The sequence below is a fragment of the Anabrus simplex genome, chromosome 4 (genome assembly GCF_040414725.1).
Source record: "Anabrus simplex isolate iqAnaSimp1 chromosome 4, ASM4041472v1, whole genome shotgun sequence".
Classification (NCBI taxonomy): Eukaryota; Metazoa; Arthropoda; class Insecta; order Orthoptera; family Tettigoniidae; genus Anabrus; species Anabrus simplex.
In genome coordinates, this window is record NC_090268.1 from 355,568,919 (window position 1) to 355,593,756 (window position 24,838).

The following is a 24,838-nucleotide window of genomic DNA, read 5'->3' on the forward strand; positions in this document are numbered from 1 at the left end:
GGAGACTAAGCATCTTTTCACCTGTGTTTGTCTTGTGTTCCTAATCTTTTACTAGCTGTAGTTATTAGTTTTTATCATTGTCCTGTCTTTATCCAACTTTTTTACTTTCTTCCTATCCTACACTTCCCATAGCAAGATCTATGGACACCTGTCCTCCTGGTGAAGGTGGACAACAAATAAAGTTTGTTGGAGACTGAGAAGAAACTTGTGTATTCATTTTTGTCCTTGTCTCCTCTTTTCTTGTCCCCTCTTCCCACACTGATCTATCTTAGTGCTTATCCTATTAGGTGCTCCCTTTCATGTTCTTATCTTTGTACATACAATCTGATGTATACATTGTATTTAGTTTCTCCATGTGAATATAACTTCTACCAATGCTATTTTTAAAGTCTCTTGTCTGAAGTCCATGACTCATTTTAATGATACTAACTGATCTTCTACACAAGTGCATGCTTACCTTCTTTCTCAGATAATGGCTATTCACAGTTAGAAAGGACACTTAACTTTTAATCAAATACTGTATGGTAGCTTCAAATCAATCTCACACTAACCTCATTAACAGCACAAGGTTCAAGAGGTTTGTTGCGAGTCCGTCGATGGAGATCTTCCTCTACTTCCTTCAACATTCCAAGAGCCCGAGGTTCAGATACATCGGGCACCAAACGATAACCATATACCATAGGCTGAAAATCCTCCTCTTCAAATACCAGAGCTCTGTAAGATTACCTTTATTGAAATGACGATTAGGTCAAAACTGTTCTATCTTACAAGACCTTAATAAAACAAAGATTTTCCTTCACAAAAATAGACACCTACATAAATTAAAAGGAAGTCAGGTACAGTTCAGATTTGCTAACCAGTTTCCTATCAATAAATAAATGAAACAAAAGTTTACAAACCTTAGTTTGTATATATAGGGACCCTTTATTTTCATGGACAGTATTTACATAAATGTTATTCAAATGCAAAGCAGATGCAACCTAACAGTTTACCAGTTTTGATTTCATTTGTATTTTCTGCACAAGCATGTGGTAGTTGTCAGTGACCTCTAGTGAACTTTCCAAGTTTTATTTTATTTTTATTTTTTTTTCCTTAGGCCATGGCCACTTCCTTCCCACTCCTATACCATCAACGCCATAAGACCTCTGTGTTGGAGCGAAGTAAAGCAAATTGTAAAAAAAAGAGAGGTGTTTTCTATTGATAATTACCTTGCATTAAATGTATTTACGCGAATAACACCTGCATTTTTTTTTTAAATTGAGGAACGAAATTGGGGTGCGGGTTTTATTTAAGTCAATGTTGGCATTTTTTTTTCAAAATCAGTCTTCCTAAAGTTAGGGTGCGGGGATTATTCGTGTAAATATGGTATTTATTTTATTTGTAATCTGTGCAAGCGGTATGGTAATTGTCACAGACCTATAGTGAACTTTTCAGATGCTATTTTCCTTTCCTAATTTCTTTGTATTAACCCTCTGGAGGCCACTTTCAGACTCAGTCCAACATTGGTCTGATGTTGATTTCTCATCTCAATAGGAAACTACACACCACTGGTATCCGAGAGGACAAGAAAACAAAGGAATTTTCTTTATATTTAGACTGGAAAATGATGGGTGGCATACAATATTTTTATGCAGAACCTGTCCAAGGAACCCACGACTCCATTTGATCAAATGCTTCCAAAAGTACTACACGATTAAAAAGATATAGCTACAAGTGTAGTTAGATGACTGAATGGCAAGATTCAATTTTGTACAGATTTCCTTCTGGGGAGTTAATTTATAAAATAAATGTCTGCACATTTTCCCCCTGCATCTCGAGAAGTGTGACACAAGCACTCCTAGAGAATTTCCTGAAGGTACTGTATGTACCCAATTTCAGATTTTGAAAGTTAGTATCTTATGAGCAGTGATCAAAAATGTCCAATGATGTAAAGCATGAGTTTGAAACAGTTCAGCACATAAATGGTTGGGCTAGGCATTTAAATCACCATACAATAGCTAGTAGTGAACATGTTAATTAAACTTGCCCAACTGTTCTGTTATCCTACAAGTAAACCAGTATTTTCAAAGTCAGTCTATTACTTCATCTAGCTTGCCTATACACACTATAAAGAAAGTTTGTTTATAACACAATTCCAAAAATTGAACAAGAAGCAGAGTCAGAGAGATTAATTTAAGAATAAGGATTATTCTACAATTTCCAGGCCAGACTGAAAGAAAAAAAAAAAAAAAAAAAAAAAAAACAACCGCAGACCAAGAAGCCCACGACTTTTTTCCAGACTAGGATAATTTTGCATATGTACTTCATTAACACACACAGAAAAATAGCTTGTTTAAATCACATCTTCCAAAATGACAAATACAGCCAGATACAGCTAATAATAGAAGGGATACGCGAATATGGGCAGACAAGATAATCCTGGAACACCGGACAGTGGTTCAATAGCTGGGCTGTGTGACTCAAGAGGGTTGAGGCTGTGGCCTTCTGACCTCAACTTGGCAGGTTCAATCCTGGCTCAGTCCGGTGGTATTTGAAGGTTCTCAAATATATCAGCCTCATGTCAGTAGATATAGGTACTGGCACGTAAAAGAACTCCTGCAGGACTAAATTCCAGCACCTTTGCATCTCCAAAAACTGTTAAAAAACGAGTAGTTAGTGGCACGTAAAGCAAATATTATTATTATTATTATTATTATTATTATTAGTTCAACAACCATGATACGGCAACTCTGATATGGAAAACATAAAACAGGAAAAATTATTCCACGATGGTCGTCATTCTTCTGTGAGGAAATAGAACCAGAAGATGGCTACATGATATGGGTAATATGGCTTGAAGCTTGAATTCATGATCAGGTAGGCTTCAATCCCATTGTTGCCACTTTGATGATAAGTTTTCCATATTTTCCTATTTCCTAACCGTGCTAATGCTAGCATTGGCTTAATTCCTCCCCTCTCTTTGAGGGATCTGATCATCTATGCATTCAGAAGTGATTACAAACTTAAACGGAAGGCTCCGACCTCACACTTTCCTAGCTTCGGCATGCTATTTCTCAGTACCAGAGTGTTCAAAGCTTGTTGTAGAAGTTGCATCATTGGAGCAAATATGGTGGATTCAGCTCATTTTGTCTTGGCCAAGATTTATGCCACAGAATATTCATAAATAACAACTGTAATACATAATGTTTTTCGAACCTGAAAACAAATGTGACGTGTTGAGGAGATTTTTAATAAAAATTTAAATTTTTTAATACCTCCATTAGTGTAGCTCGCAGAATAAAAATGTTTTAGATACAAAGGCTACATTTTCTACTGTAACCATACACCTCAGGCCACGATCACATGATACCAAACATAAATAATGTTTCATGTATAAACATTCTTCATGTTGAAGAAAGAATTGTTTTGCCAGACTAGTTCTGAGTGGTTAGAAGTAAGTTACTGGAATTTTCTCACAAAGATAATTGGAAAATCGATGTGGAATGAGAGGATAAAGGAAGCAGTGAAAATTAAGAAAGCATGGCAATTATGGAATAGGGATAGAATGGAAGAGAGTACCAGGAAATACATATTTCTCTTTCTAGTGGTTTAATGTCGCACACACCAAGTTTTCAGCGATGCAAGGATGGGAAAGGAAACAGCAGATTGAGAAGGACATGACCGTGACCTTAATTAATGTACTTCCCCAGCATTTGCCTTGCGTGAAGGAAATGAAAAGAACGTACAAGAAAGTAATACGTGAAGAAAAGCTGGGAAGGACGAGAGTTGGAAGAGGATGTGTATAGCAGTAAAGAGATGCTATATGGACTAGTAAAACGGAAGAGTCTACACAAAGCAGGTGAAATGGAAAGAGGGAGAGATAAGGAAAAGATAGAAGGATTACTTTGATGAACTCCTGAATGTCGAAACAGGTGTAGATGCAATGACAGAGATAAGAGTGTGAGGAGATGGAATCTGAGAGTGAAATACAATGGAAGAGGTGGAAACTGTGTCAAATAAATGAAACTGGGAAAAACAGCAAGACTGTATGAATTTTATGTGGAAATGATAAAAAGAGTAGGAATGTTAGTCTACAATGCCTGTATAGTGTATTTAAATGTATTTGGGGGAAAAAAAAAAAAAAAAAATCGGTACCAAATGACTTGAGTAAAGGAGTAATAAACCTATATTTAAGAAGGGGGACAAGAAGATATGTGATAATTATCGAAGAATCATGCTCATATCTCACGTAGCAAAAATATTTGAAAGGGTACTAGAAAAGAGAATGAGCATAAAGGTGGAAGGATGATCACAAGATGAGCAATATAGCTTTCAAAATGGAAGATTAACACTAGACCCCATTTTCAGTATGAGGCAGTTAATGGAAAAAACTGGGAATACAGAAGAGATTAGAGCCTCAGTGGCTCAGGCAGCAGCGCATCGGCCTCTCACTGCTGGGTTCCGTGGTTCAAGTCCCGGTTACTCCATGTGAGATTTGTGCTGGACAAAGCGGAGGCGGGACAGGTTTTTCTCCGGGTACTCCAGTTTTCCCAGTCATCTTTCATACCAGCAACATTCTCCACTATAATTTCATCTGTCAGTCATTAATCATTGCCCCAGAGGAGTGCAACAGGCCTCGGCAGCCGGCACAACTCCTATCCTCGCCACAAGATGGGGCTTCATTCATTCCATCCCTGACCCGGTCACTGACTGGAAAACAGGCAGCAGGTTTTTATTTTCACAGAAGACATTATGATAATGTATGCAGAGCAAAGGTGTGGAAAGTAATGCAATGGAAAGGATTTGGGAAACAAATGATAGAATAAGTGCAAGCAATGTACAAAAATTGTTGCAGCAGTGTCCAGTTACATGTGGGGAGAAAAGAGTGGTTTTGGAATGAAACTGGTCTACAAGGAAGTGTGCTGTCACCACAGTTTGTGGTTGGAAAATGTTATTATGGTGTAGGGAAAACAGACGAAGTAGAAGGGCAATTCGACATACTAAGTGAGATTGAAAATTATGAAATGAAAATCAGCGTGATATAGAGTAAGACATTAGTGCTAACAAGAGGAAAAAAGGAACAGAAAGAAATTGTAAAAATAAAGGGACAAAACCTTGAAATTATGGAAAGCTTCAAGTATTTGGGAAATAAACTGATGCAGGATTCAGAGCTGGACATGGAGATCATTAAAACGACTCAACAGAGAAATGGATTCTACCACAGTGTAAAAAAAATTGGCATGGAGGAAAGATGTACCAATGAAGTGTAAAGAAGTGATGCATAAAATATACTACTGTCCAATATTAACATATGAAGCAGAGAGCTGGGCACTGACAAAAAGACATGAGAATAAAATAAGGCCAGTCAAATGAAATTTTTAAGAAGTATGATAGGAAAGACAAGAAAAGACAAGAGTAAGAAATAAAGACGTCAGGAAGGAAAATTGGAGTGGAAATGCTTTCTACAGAATGGAGAGGGATAAACTTAGATGGTTCGGACATGTTAAGAGAATGGAAGAGTGAAGGATGACAAAGTGGTCAATAGAAAGCGGGATGGCCAGATGGATACCCAGACCAAGATGGTTGAAAACAATAAAGAATAGTATTATTAGAAGAAACCTGGATCGGAACACAGTTAAGGAGGAACAGTGGTGGTTGGACAGAGGAAGATTAAAAGGTGCCATAAACATCCCAACCTGGCAAAAGCTGGATGAGGGAAATGGATGATGATGATGATGTGATGATGAATGTAGAAAATTATTGTATTAACATTGTACAATATATTCATGATTTGCAAGACCTGCCTGTGACTGGAAAAGACCAGACCATCAACCATATCATATTTTAATGTTCTATCAGTTCTTGTGCAGACAAAAGAGAATACTTCATTGATGTCACCACTCAGGTAGTTCACTAGCTGAAGAATCTTGATATTCAGCTGTAAGAGCTGCTTTACAACGGCCCACTAAATTCTCTCCTCTTTTTTTGTAAAACATTTAACAACTTCAATTTTACTTTCTCTACAAGCTTTGTATGTAAAACTTCCTTCTGTTATATTGATACTAAATTGTAATGTAAAAACCAAATCAAAAAAGTTCTATTGTATGCTTCTGACTCGAGTAAATAAATAACTAAATAAAAATTGGGCTAACAATTATGATCTGAAGAATCCAAATTCTTATTGGTTTACATTTAAATTATTGGCTTGGGGCAGCCACGAGATTGTGCATTGCCTCACTTGGCTTGGCATCTTTATCTGCGTGTCTGTCAACGATACTGGATGTGCCGGGCTCAGTGGTCGTGGGTCCCCTAGGCAAGTAGTTGAAACATACGAGAATATTTTCTCCTATTTGGTTTCTGTCTTTCATTTCTTTAATTAATTAATTATTAATTAATCTTTCTCAGCTGTTTTTGATTAGGAATTCTCAGATTACTTCTGTTACTATATTTAAATTATTGAGGCTTTTCATGTGCACATCAGGGACATTACATGCCCATTATTTGTAATATGTACAAAGGGTAGCCTTTTCATTTGATGGAAGTGAATGTTTTTCTCACCATTTTCTCTATGAATGAACTGATTCCTTATCATTCACTTCTTTAGAATGGGCTTATTCTCTGTAAAAAGGAAACTTCTGTTCCACCTAGATGTAAGGCCTTGTAATGTAATATAATACTAACGCAACTTAAATTTGTGAAAAATTATTTAATTATCATGGTCACATCATGACGCTACCCAGTAGCGGCGCTAAGAAGCACGTGGCGCTTCGCAACAATTGGAAATGGGCCCCTCGTTTCCTGATAAGGAACGTAGCAGTTTATTTTGTAATACAAGGCTGTATATTATTACAATGAACAGCGACGATAATAATAATAATAATAATAATAATAATAATCTACACAATTTAGTTTTCAAATCTGAAGCAATAAAAATAATACACTTATATGGTACGAACACACGCAATAAATGCATATTCCAATTATAGTAACGAAAGATGCTGACCGTCACAATATTAAAAAATAATCTCATTCTTAGGATTGAAAAATTTACAAATCAATCATCCATTGCAGGACTACTTAGCTATACTGACTGCTGAGATTTATAAACATGCTCGAAACTTCAGTATTTAGAGTTTAGATAAGGAGGATGTCTTTGTTATCACATCTCTGCTGACTACTGGATTCTCAGAACTGGTTAATTACTTCAAAAGCCTTGTTGATTGATGGTTATTATTGGAATAGGCTGGGAAACCCACATTCTTTCAGAAATAACTACCGTACTCCTATTGACGAGAGAAGCTCTGCAATAGGACAGCCTAAGTTTGAAATAACCTTTTGTAATACAAATAATACTGTGTTGTGTGCTGCAGCTTTATCAATAATCGCTCTTCAGCTGCTGAAGTAAGAAACAGTCATGGACCCCTCACAAGCCATGGGGACCCCGCCCCACGGGGTCCTTATCACCGCCATTGACGCTACATTTACGTTCTAAATTATTTTGATTTTTAAGTGGTACGTTCCCAGTTACCTCATGTCTTTGCTCAGTATATTTAAGACCATGTTTTCTGTAGAGTTGTCGTTTCCTGTTTTACTGGTTGCTGGAATTTTATTTTATTGTAATAGCCTAACTACATTTAAATGTCATTTATTACACTCTCGTCGAGAGTAATCCTCATATATTTACGTACATCCTCCCTTTTCTTACCCTTAATTAATAAATTGTTTTTAGAAATTATTCTTGACTTTATGTCCTAATGCCTCATTGTTCCAATAAGTTATAATCCCTGGACCTGCTTCCCACCTTTTGTTTCATTACTTTTATTATTATTATTATTATTATTATTATTATTATTATTATTATTATTATTATTATTTAATTGCATGCCTATACCTTCCTGCATTTAAGATTTTGTGTTTATGCAACAGAGTTACTGCATGACTTTCAATATAGTTCTCTGTTCTTATTAAAAGTGCCTTCAAATAATTAATGCTGTATGTTTATTTCTTCATACACAAAATTGGGAAGTGAAAGGATTAATTAAAGACATGGTTGCTACATTCCTACCCGAATGTTGCAGATTCCCTACCTACCAGTATCAATGTGACATTACACTAATGTAAAGACAAATAAAAATTTAGCATACAAACCTGTTGACAAATTCTTTGATAATATCAACTATTTTAAAAATGCATATGCTGAAAGCTTTTATGACTCTGTCTTCAATCTGATGTGGCTTATGCAAGTAGAGATTCGTAAACACAGTCTGAGCAAGTGAATGTCCTTCCAGCCATGAAACCAAACATGAGAGGGTAGAATCAATTATTCCAATTTGCTCTGCTAAACACAGTTCTTGAAGTTTCAACTGACCTGTCTATAAAAATGACAAAGAATTAGGTTGGAGCCATACCATAAAGTAGACTTGAATGAAAAAATATACAAGAGTACAATATATGTATTACAGTACCTGCACAGCTTGATCAAAGCTGAGAGCACTTTTATTGCCTCTGTTACACAGCATGCCAGCATCCATTTTAGGATCCATCATTTCAATGGCAGACATAGCTTCAAATAAGCCAAACAATTCATCGTGCAAGAGTTCACCTAATTCCAACCCTGGGAAAGAATAAAGGCAAAATACAAAGATAAGGGCAAACAAGATATGTCAATAAAGTGAAAATTAAAAAAACAAATAGGAACCATTACAAGCAGTTTACTAACTTTTCTTTTCTCCTAATGGTTAGTCCACACCAAAGTTAATAAACAATGTTAACGAAACAAAGTTAATAAACAATGTTAACGAAAACATTTCTCAAGATGTTAATAAACTCTTGTTAACAAACCTCTTTAACACTGTGTCCACACCAAATAAACTTTTGTTAACAAACTTCTTTAACATTGTGTCCACACCAAAATATCTGTTTGTGAGGTTACAATGGATAAGGTCAGGAAGAAGAAAATACAGCTGCAGCTTTCATTATTTTAATGAGTGCAATTAGAGAAAAATGCAGACGCAAAGTGTGGCAAAGAAAAATATTGGAAAAGCGTTTAGAATTAAGTTTGGAGAGGACACTTAGGCCTATGTCAGAACTTTCAATTCATGATGCAGCAGGCGTTCAAAACTTTCTGAGAATGTCCCCACAAGACTTTCAGTTCTTGTTGACAGTAATTTAGTCTGAAATTGGAAGAAATGATACAAATTTATCGGAATGTCATCTGCATTAATGTTAGACTAAGTATAACGAAGATTCCTAGCGACTGGTGACTCCTACCAATGATCATGTAAGAGTGTAAGAGAAATACTCCTACACTTCACTTATGTATTTGTATGGTGTATATGAGTTGCTTGCAATTCGACAGTCGATTTCGAAAAATAAATAAAAGTATTGTATTCCGTGCTACGAATTTGCGGGTTCTAATTGCGTCTTTGCGCATGTGCGAACCGAAATGTTAACGAAAACACGAAATGTTAATTAAAAGTTTCATTCACAAAAGTTAAAGAAATTTTGTTTATCAACATGCTCGAAAAGTTAATGAACACGCTATTTTGTTTATTAACAGACAGAAATATTCATGAACATTGTTCATTAACAATGTTTATTAACAAAGTTAACGAAAACATCTTGGTGTGGACGCACCTTAAATGAACAGCTATTGCTACATGGGTTTTCACATAGAAAATAACCACTGTCTCGTGGTCCCGCAAATTTCTCTTTGATTCTCTTAACCCGGACACACAAGTTTATCAGTATAGCTATAGATAAACCCAGTCGTTACCAATTAGAGTGCAACATTATTTCCTTGAGCAGATACTGCAGGGGCACTGATCCACTTGTAGATAAAGAGATTGTGAGGTTTGAATGTTGTAGCATAATTTTCTGTAATTTAGTAACCCTGCATTTGATTACAACATTCAGTGAAAATGGTGTACTGAGTGAAGAAGAGATCAGCATCACCTTCCATGTTAATTTATTTATGGGAAGAATTTGTGCATCAAGAAGACAATACAGAAAAATGTTTAATAGTGTAATACTGTGTGAAATATCTTCACAGTGTCATGAAGTACAACTTGCAAAGGCATCATACAACCTATGCTAGTGAATACGGGAAATACAGTGGGAAGGAGAGTATAAGATCAATGGCACAGTTTGAGAAACAATGCTTTCTGAAGGAAGTGTTTAGAGTCTCATGACCACAATGTTAGTGAATCAGCAGCCATCTTAGTTACAATATATCTCTAGTCATAGCTAGAGTATACCTTCCAGAGATGGTGAGTTTGATGAAGAATGTTTTATTTTAGCAGCAGAGGAACTATGTGTAAAAGTACACAAGTTTATGGCATGTATATACAAAATACACTTTCCTTGCCTGTTGTCAAGTGAGCAGAAAGCCGGACTCTCTGTAAAAACATCATCAGGCGTGTCAGTGGAGATGACTGATTTAACCCCATCTCTAATGCTGGTTCATATTTACAGCCTCATTTGAGTTCATTTCTTATAATGTCTTTATCTCTTCATTATCAACACCCCCTTGCTATTGTTTCCTCTGGTTCACATTAACAATTATACAGTACTTGCTAAGTTCATGTCAGTAAGTTCTAGATATCACAAGAGTACCGAGAGTTTACTCTTAAGATGAAAATTAATTGGCGTATGGCTTTTAGTGAGCCTCCGTGACTCAGACGGCAGCGCGTCGGCCTCTCACCGCTGGATACCGTGGTTCAAATCCCGGTCACTCCATGTGAGATTTGTGCTGGACAAAGTGGTGGCAGGACAGGTTTTTCTCCGGGTACTCCGGTTTTCCCTGTCATCTTTCATTCCAGCAACACTCTCCATTCTCATTTCATAGCATCTGTTATTCATTAATAAATCACTTTGGGAGTGGCGACCCCATTGTAATAATAGCCTATATCTGCCTCATCCATTACATCCCTGACCCGGTCAATGACTGGAAAACAGGTTGTAGGTTTTCATTTTCATGGCTTTTAGTGCCGGGAGTGTCCGAGGACAAGTTCGGCTCACCAGATGCAGGTCTTTTGATTTGCCTCCCATAGGTGACCTGCGCATCGTGATGAGGATGAAATGATGATGAAGACGTCACACACACCGAGACCCCGTGCCAGCGAAATTAACCAATTATGGTTAAAATTCCCGACCCTGTCGGGAATCGAACCCAGGACCCTTGTGACCAAAGGCCAGCACGCTAACCATTTAGCCATGGAGCCGGACTACGCCTAAGATAAGATAGGCCTATGAACACTCTTCCAAACAACACTGATCACAACAGTAAACTCATAGCATACCGGTACTGCATCTTGATTCAATTTTCCTCACTATTTTTCAAACCTTAAGGACTTCGTTGAGCAAATCCAATTTACTTAATATTTCCTATCCGTACGTCTTCCCAATCATGAAAATTGAGCAATATGGCTGAGGATGTCATCATGCTGAGCACATAGAACGCTAATATCTGTAGGCTATTTGGCTGTGCAGCAGCTGGCCTTGGCAAAGCCTGAAATAGGCTGTGCATACCACCAATGTGTTTCATAGTTCTTTCTTACATTTTTCCTTTAGTCATGAAAATGTTGATTTTTCTATCATGTTTACTGCATATATCTTCCAGTTTCAACATAATAGTTTTCATGATTTCCACAGAACTGAAATGTCATATGGCTTTTAGTGCCGGGATATCCCAGGATGGGTTCAGCTCGCCAGGTGCAGGTCTTTCTATTTGACACCCGTAGGCGGCCTGCGCGTCGTGATGAGGATGAAATGATGATGAAGACAACACATACACCCAGCCCCCTGTGCTATTGGAATTAACCAATTAAGGTTAAAATCCCTGACCCGGCCGGGAATCGAACCCGGGACCCTCTGAACCGAAGGCCAGTATGCTAACCGTTCAGCCAACGAGTCGGACTCCACAGAACTAATTCCTAATATGTCATTGTAGGTTTTTCAGTAAACTGTCTATACAGTGTAACAGAACTATACCAACAAAATAAAATCAGGCATGCTCTTCGTGTTACCAGAACAATGGTGCAATCGGACTGGCGGAGACAATTTTTTTTCTGAGAAAATTAGGTTACTTTGTTTCCTCCGGGCACGCGATTCAAACTGACAAACTCGCCATATTTGCAAGCCACTGCCACGCTTCAAGGAAGAGAAGTAGGGTGTATGATGGAGACAGAAATAATGCTCTGTGGATATGCACATGTTTCCTTGCAGAGGACTGTCCTTGTCTTTTACAGGCAATATTCACAGTTCATTTATTAAACAGCCATAACTGCACGCACAGTACAAGAACACACTGTTCAGAAAGGAATGCATCAGATCATTTCTCCTCTCGTCTGTTGGTCATTATTAATTATCATGCTCGAAGATGCAACACAGTCGCCCTACAATTGTGTTTTCCTTCACTCACAGCATTAAAAATGGAATGAAATACTGAACGAAGGAAACAATACACCCGAGGGTTGATTACAGTAGATGTTCAATATGCCCCACCTCCTACTTCGATGCACAGTTCACAACGGTGTACCTTTGGATTCTGTTCAGGATGTGTGCTGTGTTGCGAATGACCTGGAAAGCTGCTTGTATTCTTGATATAAGCTCATCTTCTTTTTCTACATGGTTCGCATAGTAATCAATTTATGCAGAACAAACTGTAAACTACCCACTGGCGCTGGGAAGCAACTATGCAAAACGAAAGAAAAACTTGCGCATTCATACCAGGCATTACCTCTGTCTTCCACTTCCCCTCCCTTCCCTCTTCTGATGCACAGCAAGAGGCGAGGCTGGCTCTCTGGCGTAGCAAATAAGGCAAACTCGTCAATTTGAATTGGACGCCCAGAAGTAACAACGTAACCTCATTTTCTCGAAAAGAAAAATTTTCTACATAAATATGATTGCACCATCGTTCTTAACAAAACACGGAGAGCATCCTGGGTTTTTTTTGTCGGTATAGTTCTGATACACCATGTATAAATAATGAAATCCATGGGTAATGTTTACAGTCATTGTCTGACCCTGTAACTTAATCGTAACACCACGTACTCTCATATGACTTCTTAATTACTTGACACATACGTAGGTCGAGTCATAAGTCATGGCAACTATTTTTTTTCTAGCGAACAGGAGACAACAGGAAACAAGATATGCATTTGGAAACGTACAGTACAGTATGTACAGTATGATGCCACTAGATAGTGTATGTAAACAACAGTGTAGGTCTAAGCATGCCCCCAAGTTCAGCGTGTGAGTGAGAGTGTCACAAAATGGAAGTCAACAAGCAGGAGCAACGATCGTATATTAAAATAGCAGTTCTCCGCGGCAGAAATGCACGCCAATGTCAAGAAGCCATTACATGGACAATGGTTTGCTAACAAAGAGGACATCGTAACAGTATTTCGGAGAGAGGTGTCACACATTTGCGATACACATGCAGCAAATGGTATTCAGCACCTGCCCCACTGCTGACAACGTACAGTGGAAACCTTGGGTGATTATTTTGAAGGTCTGTAACCAGTGGAGACCTGTCCTTTGTACGTAGTCTTGTGTATTTGCTGTCTATACCATAATAAAACAATGTTTACCAATGGCCTGTGTTCTGTCACTTTCCTACGAGAATCTCCTGAAGTCAGAATTTGACTTTAGGCACTATGCATAAGTACATGCCCTATATTGGATTTGCTGTGTTCTCTCCTGTTTGCGAGTAAAAAATTAGTTGCCATGACCTATGACTCGACCCTTGTACAAACTGTTCCTGACAATCCCTTCATAATATAAAAACTGCAAAGGTTTTCAATCATTTCATTCTTCACAAATTATCAAACTCTTTCATAATGCCAGTGAACACTTTTTATGAAGTACGAAACAAACAGATAACTTAGTACGAAACAAACAGATAACTTGAGAATTGTTGCTTGTATACTAGTGTGATTGCTGTATTTTTCAAATATGGGAGTACGCTACCACCAAATTGTAAGTTAAACCTATAACTTTATGAAGTTTTCTCAGTTCTGCTTCAAATCCCTTATCTATTTCAGGCCTAATTTCATCTCCTCTTTATCTATACTATTAATAAATTCTACACCTATAGTACAGAACTGCAGAACAGACAGCAAAGAAGTACAAGAACAACTTGATGCACTGAACAAGAAAATTGAAAAGTATGGTTTGAAACACTGTTGAATGATTCTCTAGATTCTACAATGAGCTCATTTGATTTACAGGGGGAAAAAAAAAAAAAAATCATTATTCCCTTCTTTCCATTTGTAGGTGGCAAAGTGAATTGATCAAACCATTTTCTCTACACATCTCCCACAATGGATAATGAATATATTAATTAAAAGAAATAAATTTCATTATGATAGGTCCGTATTAAACTGTGATTACATTAGTATTTAAATAAGATATTATTAAGGTCCACCTTTTCAATACAAATTGTACAATGTTTTAAATTGCGTATGCGTTCAGGGACTAGTTTCGACCTAACAGTAGGTCATCATCAGACTAAAGCAAATCAAACACAAATGTATCGAAGAAATTAAACAATGTAAACACACCAAGGTCTTAAAAATGTACATATCATATAAGAAATTAAGATAAGAATTCAAGAGATGCACTGCACTACATTAAAAAATAGCTCTATGATACAGATTCATAAAAAATCCAGTGCGCCGTACAACATCAAAAAGGTTGTTTAAGAAAGAGATCCTTAAATTGCTGGTCAAGGATTTCAATACAGGCTGGCTCCTTTAAGATGCTGCTTCCCATTCAAAGATCAACTGAGCTGAGCCTATAAATTTTGGAAACATACAGTATGTACTTCCGTATGATGCCACTAGATAGTGTATGTAAACAACAGTGTAGGTCTAAGCATGCCCCCAAGTTCAGCGTGTGAGTGAGAGTGTCACAAAATGGAAGTCAACAAGCAGGAGCAACGATCGTATATTAAAATACCATAATAAAACAATGTTTACCAATGGCCTGTGTTCTGTCACTTTCCTACGAGAATCTCCTGAAGTCAGAATTTGTCTTCAGGCACTATGCATAAGTACATGCCCTATATCTGTGCCACTCAGCCCGGCACACACAACAACATAGTATGAAGTTGGATAAGACTAGGCAAAAGAGGTCTGCAAGCATGGTTCTTGAATTTTGTGATGGACTTCTTAAGAGCAGTAATGCTATGTTATAGATGAAATCTTTATTCAGCCCAAGGTATTGCAGAAGTTGACAAAAAAGAAAAACACAACTGAATTTCAAAGGCACCATGTGCTTGGTTGCTCTAAGTACATTTAAAACACAGAACAAGAAATCAAAATGATCCGACTGCCTAAACTAGCATCAGTGACTTGCAATTTGATGCAAATAATAAGACCATAGCGGAGTCTCGCCAATCCAAGTCTCCATTAAATCCGAGCCTCATTCGAATTTTTCTCTTCACAAATTTAAAATGAGTTTTCAACAGCAATTTACTCCCTGCGTATTCCCGCCATGTCATCGTACCGTGCTTCTCCTCTACTGAGATCACGTGCGTGCTTGCTGTCACATTTTCCCCTCCCCATCAGTAAAGTGCCTGCTTCAACTCAGTGCTTGGGTGTCAAACTTGCTGCATAGAACAGTGTACAGTACGTAGTGGTTATAAACGATGCTGTTGTACACTGTTCCATTAAGAGCACTAAAAGTACAAGAAAGTTTGTGCAGTTAAAAGTGGAATTAGAAACTTTAAGAAAACTCTATAAAGGTGAGACAAATAAAAACCTAGCTACTGAATATGGAATTGGAGAAGTGACGGTTGGTGAATGGCTATGCAACAGACATAACCTAGAAAAGTATTCATCTAGTAAGTGCTCAGAAAACGCTTCTGACAAAAAATGCATGAGGAAGTCTGAATATGAAAAACAAAACAGTGAAGCACTGTTTCTGTGGATTAGTCAACAGCGGCAGAAGGAAAGTCCAATATCACATCCTATGTTACAGCAAAAAATGTTGCTTCTTAGAAATGAGTTTAAGGACAGAGAGGACGATTTCCGTGCGAGTGTAGACTGGTTATAGACGTGGAAAAACAGATATGATGATCGGCAACTTGAAATGTGTGTGTGGGGGAGGGGGTTTCCAGTGATCCCAAAGATGCAAGCAAGTTCTGTAAAATGCCTGAGCAACTCGTAACAAGTGAAAATCTCAGTGCTGATCTATTATATAATGACAAAACAGGACTCAATCTTAAAATGTTGACTTTTAAGAAACTTGCTTCACGTGAAGAAACTCCTGCTCCTGGCACAAAAAAAGTAAAGAAAGAGTTCTTGCTACGTCAAATGCATCTGGTAGTCATAAATTAAAGCCTGTCATCGTAAGAAAGTCTGCTACGCTGAGAACTCTAAGAGACATTTCACTGTCAGCACTGCCTGTCTCTTACAAAAACCAAACAAGATCATGGATGGATAGAAATAATTAAGAGGTGGTTTTTTGAAAAATATGTGCCCAAAACTAAAACATTTTCGAGAAATAAGAGTCTCTTATTAAAGCAGATTTATTGCTGGACAATGCAGGGTCATATCCAGATGAACAGGAACTTAACTTGTGATGGAATTAGTGCAATATTTTTGCCCCCTAACGTAACAATTTTAACAACCTACGGATCAGGGCATTTTGGAATGTCTGAATATAAGTATCGGCACCGCTTACTACAATCACTCCTGGAAGCAATAGAATGAGAAGAAAACAGCATGAACTTCCTCAGATAACCATGAGGAATGTAGTGCATTGGTTAGAATAATCATGGGACGTAGCGAAGCCAGAGACACTCAGGAAATCATGGAAAAAGATTTTTAGAAGTGCTGTGTCTACCAATGGTAACTCCAACAACAACAATGACTATGACATACCAAACTTGTGAAATATAATCTCACAAGTTCCAGGATGTAATGATGCTCATGAAATCGAAGTTACAGAATGGATGAAGAGTGATGAACACTACAAACTTACAGACGCTTCAATCATTGAAATGTTGAATGAACCAACATAAGATAGGGAGGAAGAAGATTAAGAATTGATGGTGTCAAAGATGTCTCATAGTGAGGGTCTCGCTGCACTGGAAGCGGCACTACCCTACATAGAACAACAACCAGAGGCAACTCCCACCCCCCACCACCTTGCTTTCAAGCGATGGAATGACACTGCTGCACAGAACTGATGCAACATGCAGAAAGAGAATGTCAATTAAGGACTTATTAAAAAATAACTTTAATCCAAGCTATAACACTGTAAGAAATTACAATGAAGAACCACAGCTTCAACTGTTGTCTATTTTATTCATGTTTCACGTTTTTCCCTGTGCCATTCCATGTAGCCTGAGTTATTGCAAATTCGACGTACATTCCCCCCCCCACCACCATGTTGGATTATCTAGAATCAACTGTATTTGTGAATTAACATCTTATGAATGACATGCGATTGTTGGACAGTCCTTGACAACGGAAGTATAAGGCAAGAAAAAACAGCCAGATGAAAACCTTAACAGCAGTTAACAGGAAATAAAACCAATAATATAATTATTTAAAAAAGCACAAGAAAACACACATTATGAATCATACTTTCTCATGAGAGAGAATTTCTCAAGAACTGTCTTCTGATGAAGTTGGGAAGCAGAAACGTGTTTGTTGGGGCTGATAAATACATCTAGAAAAATGGAGTCCATCTATGAAGATGGAAGTATGTACAAACAAAAACAAAATGTGAAGTTAGTCTCTGTCCTTTTGTGATTTCATGTTAGTCCTAATCTCTATCTTATGTTTCCCTCTCTGTTCAGCACTAGCCTATTATTGTGATTATTCTTTATGTTCCTATCCTTCTACCAATTTTACTATTTTTGTATACCATAACTTCAATTAGTCATCAATGATCTACATTTAGGGCTGTTGAATATGTGGCAGATTCCCTATCAGTTGTTTACCTAGTATTTCCTTAAACAATTCCAAAGAATTTAGAAATGTATTGAACATTTCCCTTGATAAATTCTATGATGGGCTGTAATACAGTAACAGTATAAGTCAGTTTTTGGCAAAAGCAGGATAAGTACATATTTGACATTGTGAGCTTGATATCTATGAGTGGATAGATATGTACAAGTCAAAGCCTGTTGTAACACACTGCATTCCATAGTGCACATAGCAGTACAAATTTAAACTTTCAAATGACAAATGGTCAGAACAGTACAAGTTGACTTGTACTCTTTTTTACTTGTACTGTTATACACCCCACCACAGAATTACTAAGATCCTTAACCCCTCTTCCTATAAACAAGTATTTGTCCCAATTTGTCCTCTTGAATTCCAATTTTATCTTCATATTATAATCATTCTTACCTTTAAAAGCTCCACCCAAGCTTATTCATCTACTAATGTCATTCCGCGCCATCTCTCCACTGACAGCTCAGAATATACCACTTATTTAGATTATAACAGTTGGGGGAGATCCACCAATTCAATACAGTCTTACAACCACTCTTAGTGATCAATAATATTTACAAATCACTAAGAGTGATTGTAAGACTGTACTGTATTGATTTGATGGATCTCCTCAACCATTATAATTTAAATTTCGGAGTCAATAAGGAACAAGGATGAAGTTTTTAACATGTAACATATCACTTAATACCAATATAAATGGTCCGTTATTGGACATTATAAATTTTCCAGCTAACTCATTCCTGGTTGCCAGCGTTTCACCCCCGTGTGCCAGGCTGGGCCCATCAGTTGGCACCCAGCACACCCACCAAGACACTGGCCAGTGCACACCGTGGAGGCCACTGCGTAGGCTAATTGCAGCCACTGGCAGTGCCAATGCACTATGAGAGACTTTGTCTCATTATTAAAAATTGATGCTTGCTTGGCCATCAGATGATATAGATTCCCTATGGGAATCAACATCTATATCAACATACCACTTATTTGAGCAGAATCCCTTTCTCCCAAGTCTTCCCAGCGCAAAGTTTGCAACATTTTCGTAACACTACTCTTTTGTCGGAAATCACCCAGAACAAACTGTGCTGCTTTCCTCTGGATATTTTCCAGTTCTCGTATTTACCTCAACTATGCTCTAGATCAGTGGTATTCAAAGTGTGGTACGCATTCCCTTGGGGTAAGTGGGGTCATCTCAAGGGGTACACAAATTTAGCATTGCTTCTAACTGGTTTTGCTCAGTAGTTCAGAAAAGAGTTGAGTCAGCTCATTTCAATAAAATCTTGTTTCGATTTAGCGTTTTTCTCTCCCACTACACAGATTCCCCTTTCTGAACTATTCATTCTAAAATATGCCAGATCTTTTTTTTTTTTTACAACGTGCTTTACGTCGCACCGACAATGGGATAGGAAAAGCCTAGGAGTGGGAAGGAAGCAACCGAGGCCTAAATTAAGGTAGAGCCCCAGCATTTGCCTGGTGTGAAAATAGGAAACCACGGAAAACCATCTTCAGGGCTGCCGACAGTGGAGTTTGAACCCACTATCTCCTGGATGCAAGCTCACAGATCCGTGACCCTAACTGCACGGCCAACTCGCCCGGTATTCATCAGTTTGTACCAATATAAATGATAAATTTACTCTTTCGGGACAAATATTTCAGGTTCCCCATGGGAATCAACATCCATATCATCTGATGGCCAGGCAGGCATCAATTTTTGGTAATGAGACAGTCTCTCCTAGTGCATTAGCACTGCCGGTGGCTCCACATAGCCTAGGCAGTAGCCTCCACAGTATGCAGTAGCCACGCGTCTTGGTAGGTGTGCTATTTACCAACCAATGAGCCCAACTTAGCACACTGGAGCAAAATGCTGGCAACCAGGAATGAGTTATCTGGAAAATTTATAATGTCCTGTACCGTACATTTAAATGAAGCACCTTGGAGAATGCCATCTAAAACATAAAACTTGCAGCAACTAGCGCAAGACGTTTGAACATTTCTCAACGGATACCACTACTATAAACTTATGTGGTGCCCTCTGGGGTGAAAATGAACTATCAAAATTCAAGAATAATTTTGTATGTTAAGGTTTCCTAAAGTAAATTGTTTATACTTTTGTTTGGTTTGTTAAAGTTTACAACACTTCTACCTCTTCCCGCGAACTTACGATGTTGGCCAATGAGAAATTTTGTACATTTATTTATTCACCAATGAGAAAATTTCTGGTATTTATTTGATTATCCAATGAGAACTGAGGTGTGTCAGGCCTTAGCCCAGAGTTTTCTGGAACCTTCCCCTCGGCTATAAAAGCTTGCACATTTTCGGACCAGGTTGTCTTAGTGATTGCTCCAGTCTAGAGTGTGTTTATAAAGGAAGCGGAGGTGCCTCGTCCATCTTCGGGAGGTCTACCAGCTCAAGGTAATGGCAGATTCAGTATAACCATGTGATAGTCTTTGAAAACAAGCTCAAGGGCAAGGTTTCCAGCCTTAATAATGTAACTTTTCTTTTCTCAAGTGTAAATTTCAAACCTTATATGCAAACTGCAAATGAGTTGAAAGAACTTAACCAAAATCAGGGAATAGAGAGAGAGGTACCCTCTCGAATTCCCTTTCAACTGGCTTTTGAGGTGACTATGATTTTGTAACCTTTTCTATGTTGTAAATTCCGTAACTGAAATATTTTTCTCCACCTAGTCACCTCAGTAGTATAGGCTTAGCCTCTATAACATCGGCCCATAAGCCCAAATAGGATTTTATGCATTCAGTTGTAAATTTCTAGAGTGCAAGAGATTGCCACCTTTCCATTTTGGTTTTTGGGCCAGTAAGTTAACCTTGGTTTTTACCAAAGGCCTTGTGGAATGGGTACATGCTACCATGCTACCCCTGTTACAATCAATGTCATTCCTTTTCATGTCAAAGATACCAGACAGTTGAGCATTTTTAAGACAGTGAATACTGTTTGATTTTGTTAAATGTAGGTTGTGTCTTTGAACTTTCGAAAATAGATTCCTAAGTGTAAATTAATAGAGCAAAGACACTCTTCTTATTAATGTAAAGGTTGAATGGTGCCTTTGAAAAGCTGGAATGTTATGTTTGGAGAGTTGTCTTCTACATAATTTTGTGGAGCAAAGGTTCTCTTGTAAGAAATATTATTGAATGGAGCAGTGGTTGCTCTTGTCACATTGGCAAGGTTGGAGCTTCAAGCTCGCATTGTTAACTAATGTTGTTCAATTGTTCTATGAATTCATAATATTATGCCTCGAGATCATGGTTGTACCCGAGATTTTGTTATTCGCTTAGCGAACTGTTTTGTTAAAAGTTAACATCTGAAAAGAGTAAAGAAAAAAGGGGAAAGAAATAAAACTGCCAATTTTAAAGTTTTAAATCAATCTTTCAATTTTTGTATATCGACCCATTCATGGCCGCACCTTCTTTCACCTCTGCATTCCACACAATCCTCGGAACATGTTCAATAATGGAGCATTTATATTGGTATTATAAATGTACACATTCAGGACAAATATTTCAGATTCCCTATGGAAATCAACATCCATATTATAAGCAGTACATTCCAAACCATCAGTGGAGAGATGGTGTGGAATGACACAGATAAATATGTACAGTACTTAGGTGTTCATACTGTTCATATAAAGAGAAATCTTCTTTGAGGTAATCACATTAATGAGGTTGTAAATAAAGGTTGCATATCTCTTCATATGGTTATGAGGGTATTTAAAGGTCATGGTAAGGATGTAAAGGAGAGATGTGTAATTCTCTAGTACAATTCCAGTGTATGGGACCCACAACACCAGAATTACTTGATACGTGAACTAGAAAAGATCGAAGAAAAACAGCACAATTTGTACTGGGTAATTCCCGACAAAAGGGTAGTGATATGAAAATGTTGCATATATTGCTGGGAAGATTTGGGATTAAGGACATGAGCTGCTCGACTAAGCGGTATGTTGCAGGTTATAAATTTCATTTCTTGTCCATATTGAAGATCTACTTGTATTGAATAGGTGGTGATTAACAAAATTGTAAGAATTTGTATCATAAGTGGTATGTTCCGAGCTGTCAGTGGAGAGATGGCGTGGAATGACATAGACAATATGCTTTAGTGGAGCTTTTACAGGTAGGAGTATTACTTCACAGGAAGAGGAATTAAGGACTGGAATATGTTATCAAGGGAAATGTTCAATAAATTTCCAAGTTCTTTGAAATCATTTTAAAAAAAGACTAGGTTAACAACTGATAGGGTATGTACCACCTGGGCAACAGCCCTAAATGCATCAATGATGACTGATTGATAATAGGATTCTCAACTGACTCCATTATAACATCTGTTTTGAACAAATTAGCCTATATGTCCTTCAAATTATATACCAGTATCCTTGCAATTACTTTGACTTTCTAGCAGATCCTAGTAAATGTTTATGGTAGTTTAAACCGCAGTGGAAGGGAAGTGCTGCTGACATATGAACTGTAAAAAGACAATCCAACTTACTCACCATTATTTCATTATCATAAATACGCAAAGCCAGGCTAGTTCTTGTAAGAGCGACATTTTATTTTCTTAAACAAGATTGAAACATCACCTAAATCAAAAATAAAAACTACTCAGTACCTTTAACTGCTTCAAAGAATTCACTAGTGACATCTACCCAGTTGTAATGAATATCAAGTAGAGGTTGGTTAGGCAATGGATCAGCACCCACTCCATACCTGTTAAACAAACAACAATAGCAATATTCATTCATCACAGTATTAAAAACAGCACACAAATATTGCGCTACAGGGAAAAAGCTCTTGAGCACAAAAAAAAAGAAAATTCTCAAGAAGTAGCTTTAAAAAAATCACACTTTTGGCAAATGGCCCAAGACCCACAAAAAAACACACACCATTTTCAGAAAAGCTGCACCCACTATTTAACATATGATTTTTTTAAAGTTCTTTAAAATGTTTAAAGACCATTAGTAAGATAAAACTTAACGAAGCATACATCAGCCAGCACAGCTTGCATGCTCTGCTGTATGATGCTTGTTTGTTAGGGACACACTTAGTTCGTAGGAACTTCTACTACGAGGAAATATGTTCACAGCTTGCAAGGTGAAAATATTTTTCACCATCAGCTTCTTTATACCAAAATGGTTAGACTTCGTTTAGGGGACTGGTGGGGTGGGGTCGGAGGGTGGGTGGGTGGGTGCGTCTCTCTCTGTGTGTTAATTTATAACCACTGGCTTAACTTTTGTATTTATACTAAGTGAAGCAAGGTAAAAGTGATAAGAAAACTTCACCCACCACTGACCTGTATTTAGGGCTACCATCCAGGTAGTAGGCTCCCTACCAATAATTTACCAAGTCTTATCTTGACAGTTTTCATAGAAGTTAGAAAAGTATTGAATATCTTCCTTGGTAAATTATTCCAATCCCTAATTCCTCTCCCTATGAAGAAATATTTGTCCCAATTTGTCCTCTTGAATTCCAACTTCATCTTCAGATTATGATCTTTCCAACTTTTAAAAACTACAATCAAACTTATTCATCTACTAATGTCATTCATCATATATCCACTGACAGCCCAGAAAATGCTACTTCATAAAAGCCAGAATGACTGCCAGAATGTCCTTTCTGAAACTTGTTGTTTATACGTACCTATACATACCCTTCTATTTTTCACTAAAGCTCATATGACCGACTGCCAATTATGCTTGCCACCATGTTGTCCTTTGCTGACTATTTTTGCTAAATTCAATTTCCTAGTAATTTTCTTCAATTTCTCCTTACTTCCACAACCATTCCTCTCTAATTTTCTTTATAATCTCTTTATTAGGGAGGAAGATGTAGGGACTGGGTGTGAGTGGTACTATAGGAAGATAAGGGACGAGATAACCAGTTTGAGGGAGATAATTAGGCTTGGAATGAAGGTACGTCTCTTTCAATAAACATAAGGATACGGTAGTGGGCAAGAGGGAGGGCAAAGAAGGGGAGAAGTTGTAGAAGACAGGTGAGCTAAAGGAAAATGGGGGCTAAGGGTTTTCCTCAGTGAGTGGGCCCAGGAGAGGTATCAATGAGGAATCGGTATGAGTCACTACAGGTAGAACAGCTATGGACTTTACGTCGCACCGACACAGATAGGTCTTATGGCGACGATGGGATAGGAAAGGCCTAGGAGTTGGAAGGAAGCGGCCGTGGCCTTAATTAAGGTACAGCCCCAGCATTTGCCTGGTGTGAAAATGGGAAACCACGGAAAACCATTTTCAGGGCTGCCGATAGTGGGATTCGAACCTACTATCTCCCGGATGCAAGCTCACAGCCAGGTAGAACAGCACAGAAATATGGAGATCAGGGAAATGTTACAGAGGAAGGGCAGGGCAAGAAGCAAGGGAATGGTAGGAAAGGGAAACTTAGAATAGAGGATAGGAAGAGAAGGGAACAGAAAAGTGAGATGGAGAGAAGGGAGGAGGAAGTAGGTTCTGCAGATGTCAGGGAAGTCAGGGACGATCTGGGAAGGGGGGATTTAATGAGGTGGGGGGGGGGGTTGCGGCTCTGGTCATGGGTGACTCAATTGTCAGGCATGTGGGGAAAGTATGTGGAGGAAAGGGAACTGAGGTAGAGCATTATCCAGGAATCAGGTTAAGGCTGATGTTGAGGAAAACAGAAGGGAAGGAGGAGGGTACGGAAAAGGCATTAATTTTCTATGTTGGTACTAACTATGTAAAGGAAGCAGGAACAGGTACTAACATAGTTGGGGATGTGTGGGAGCTGGTAATGGCAGCACGAGAGAAGTTTAAGGAAGCAGAGATTGTTATCAGTGGGATAATGTGTAGGAGAGATACTGACTGGAGGGTGACTGAGGCTCCATTTTACAAAATAAAATTTTCAATTATTATTATTATT

The 24,838-nt window shown here is 37.9% G+C and overlaps 1 protein-coding gene across 1 annotated transcript in view; it reads right to left on the reverse strand.

The window, feature by feature from the left end:
• Naa35 (N-alpha-acetyltransferase 35) overlaps positions 1–24,838 on the reverse strand; it is a 92,017-nt gene that overhangs the window by 55,031 nt on the left and 12,148 nt on the right. Inside the window, exons 2-5 of the mRNA XM_067145766.2 lie at positions 22,566–22,663; positions 8,445–8,593; positions 8,128–8,351; positions 552–714 (exon numbers count right to left, since the gene is read on the reverse strand). Coding sequence (XP_067001867.2) covers positions 552–714; positions 8,128–8,351; positions 8,445–8,593; positions 22,566–22,663 — 634 coding nt within the window. The remainder of the gene's footprint in view (positions 1–551; positions 715–8,127; positions 8,352–8,444; positions 8,594–22,565; positions 22,664–24,838) is intronic.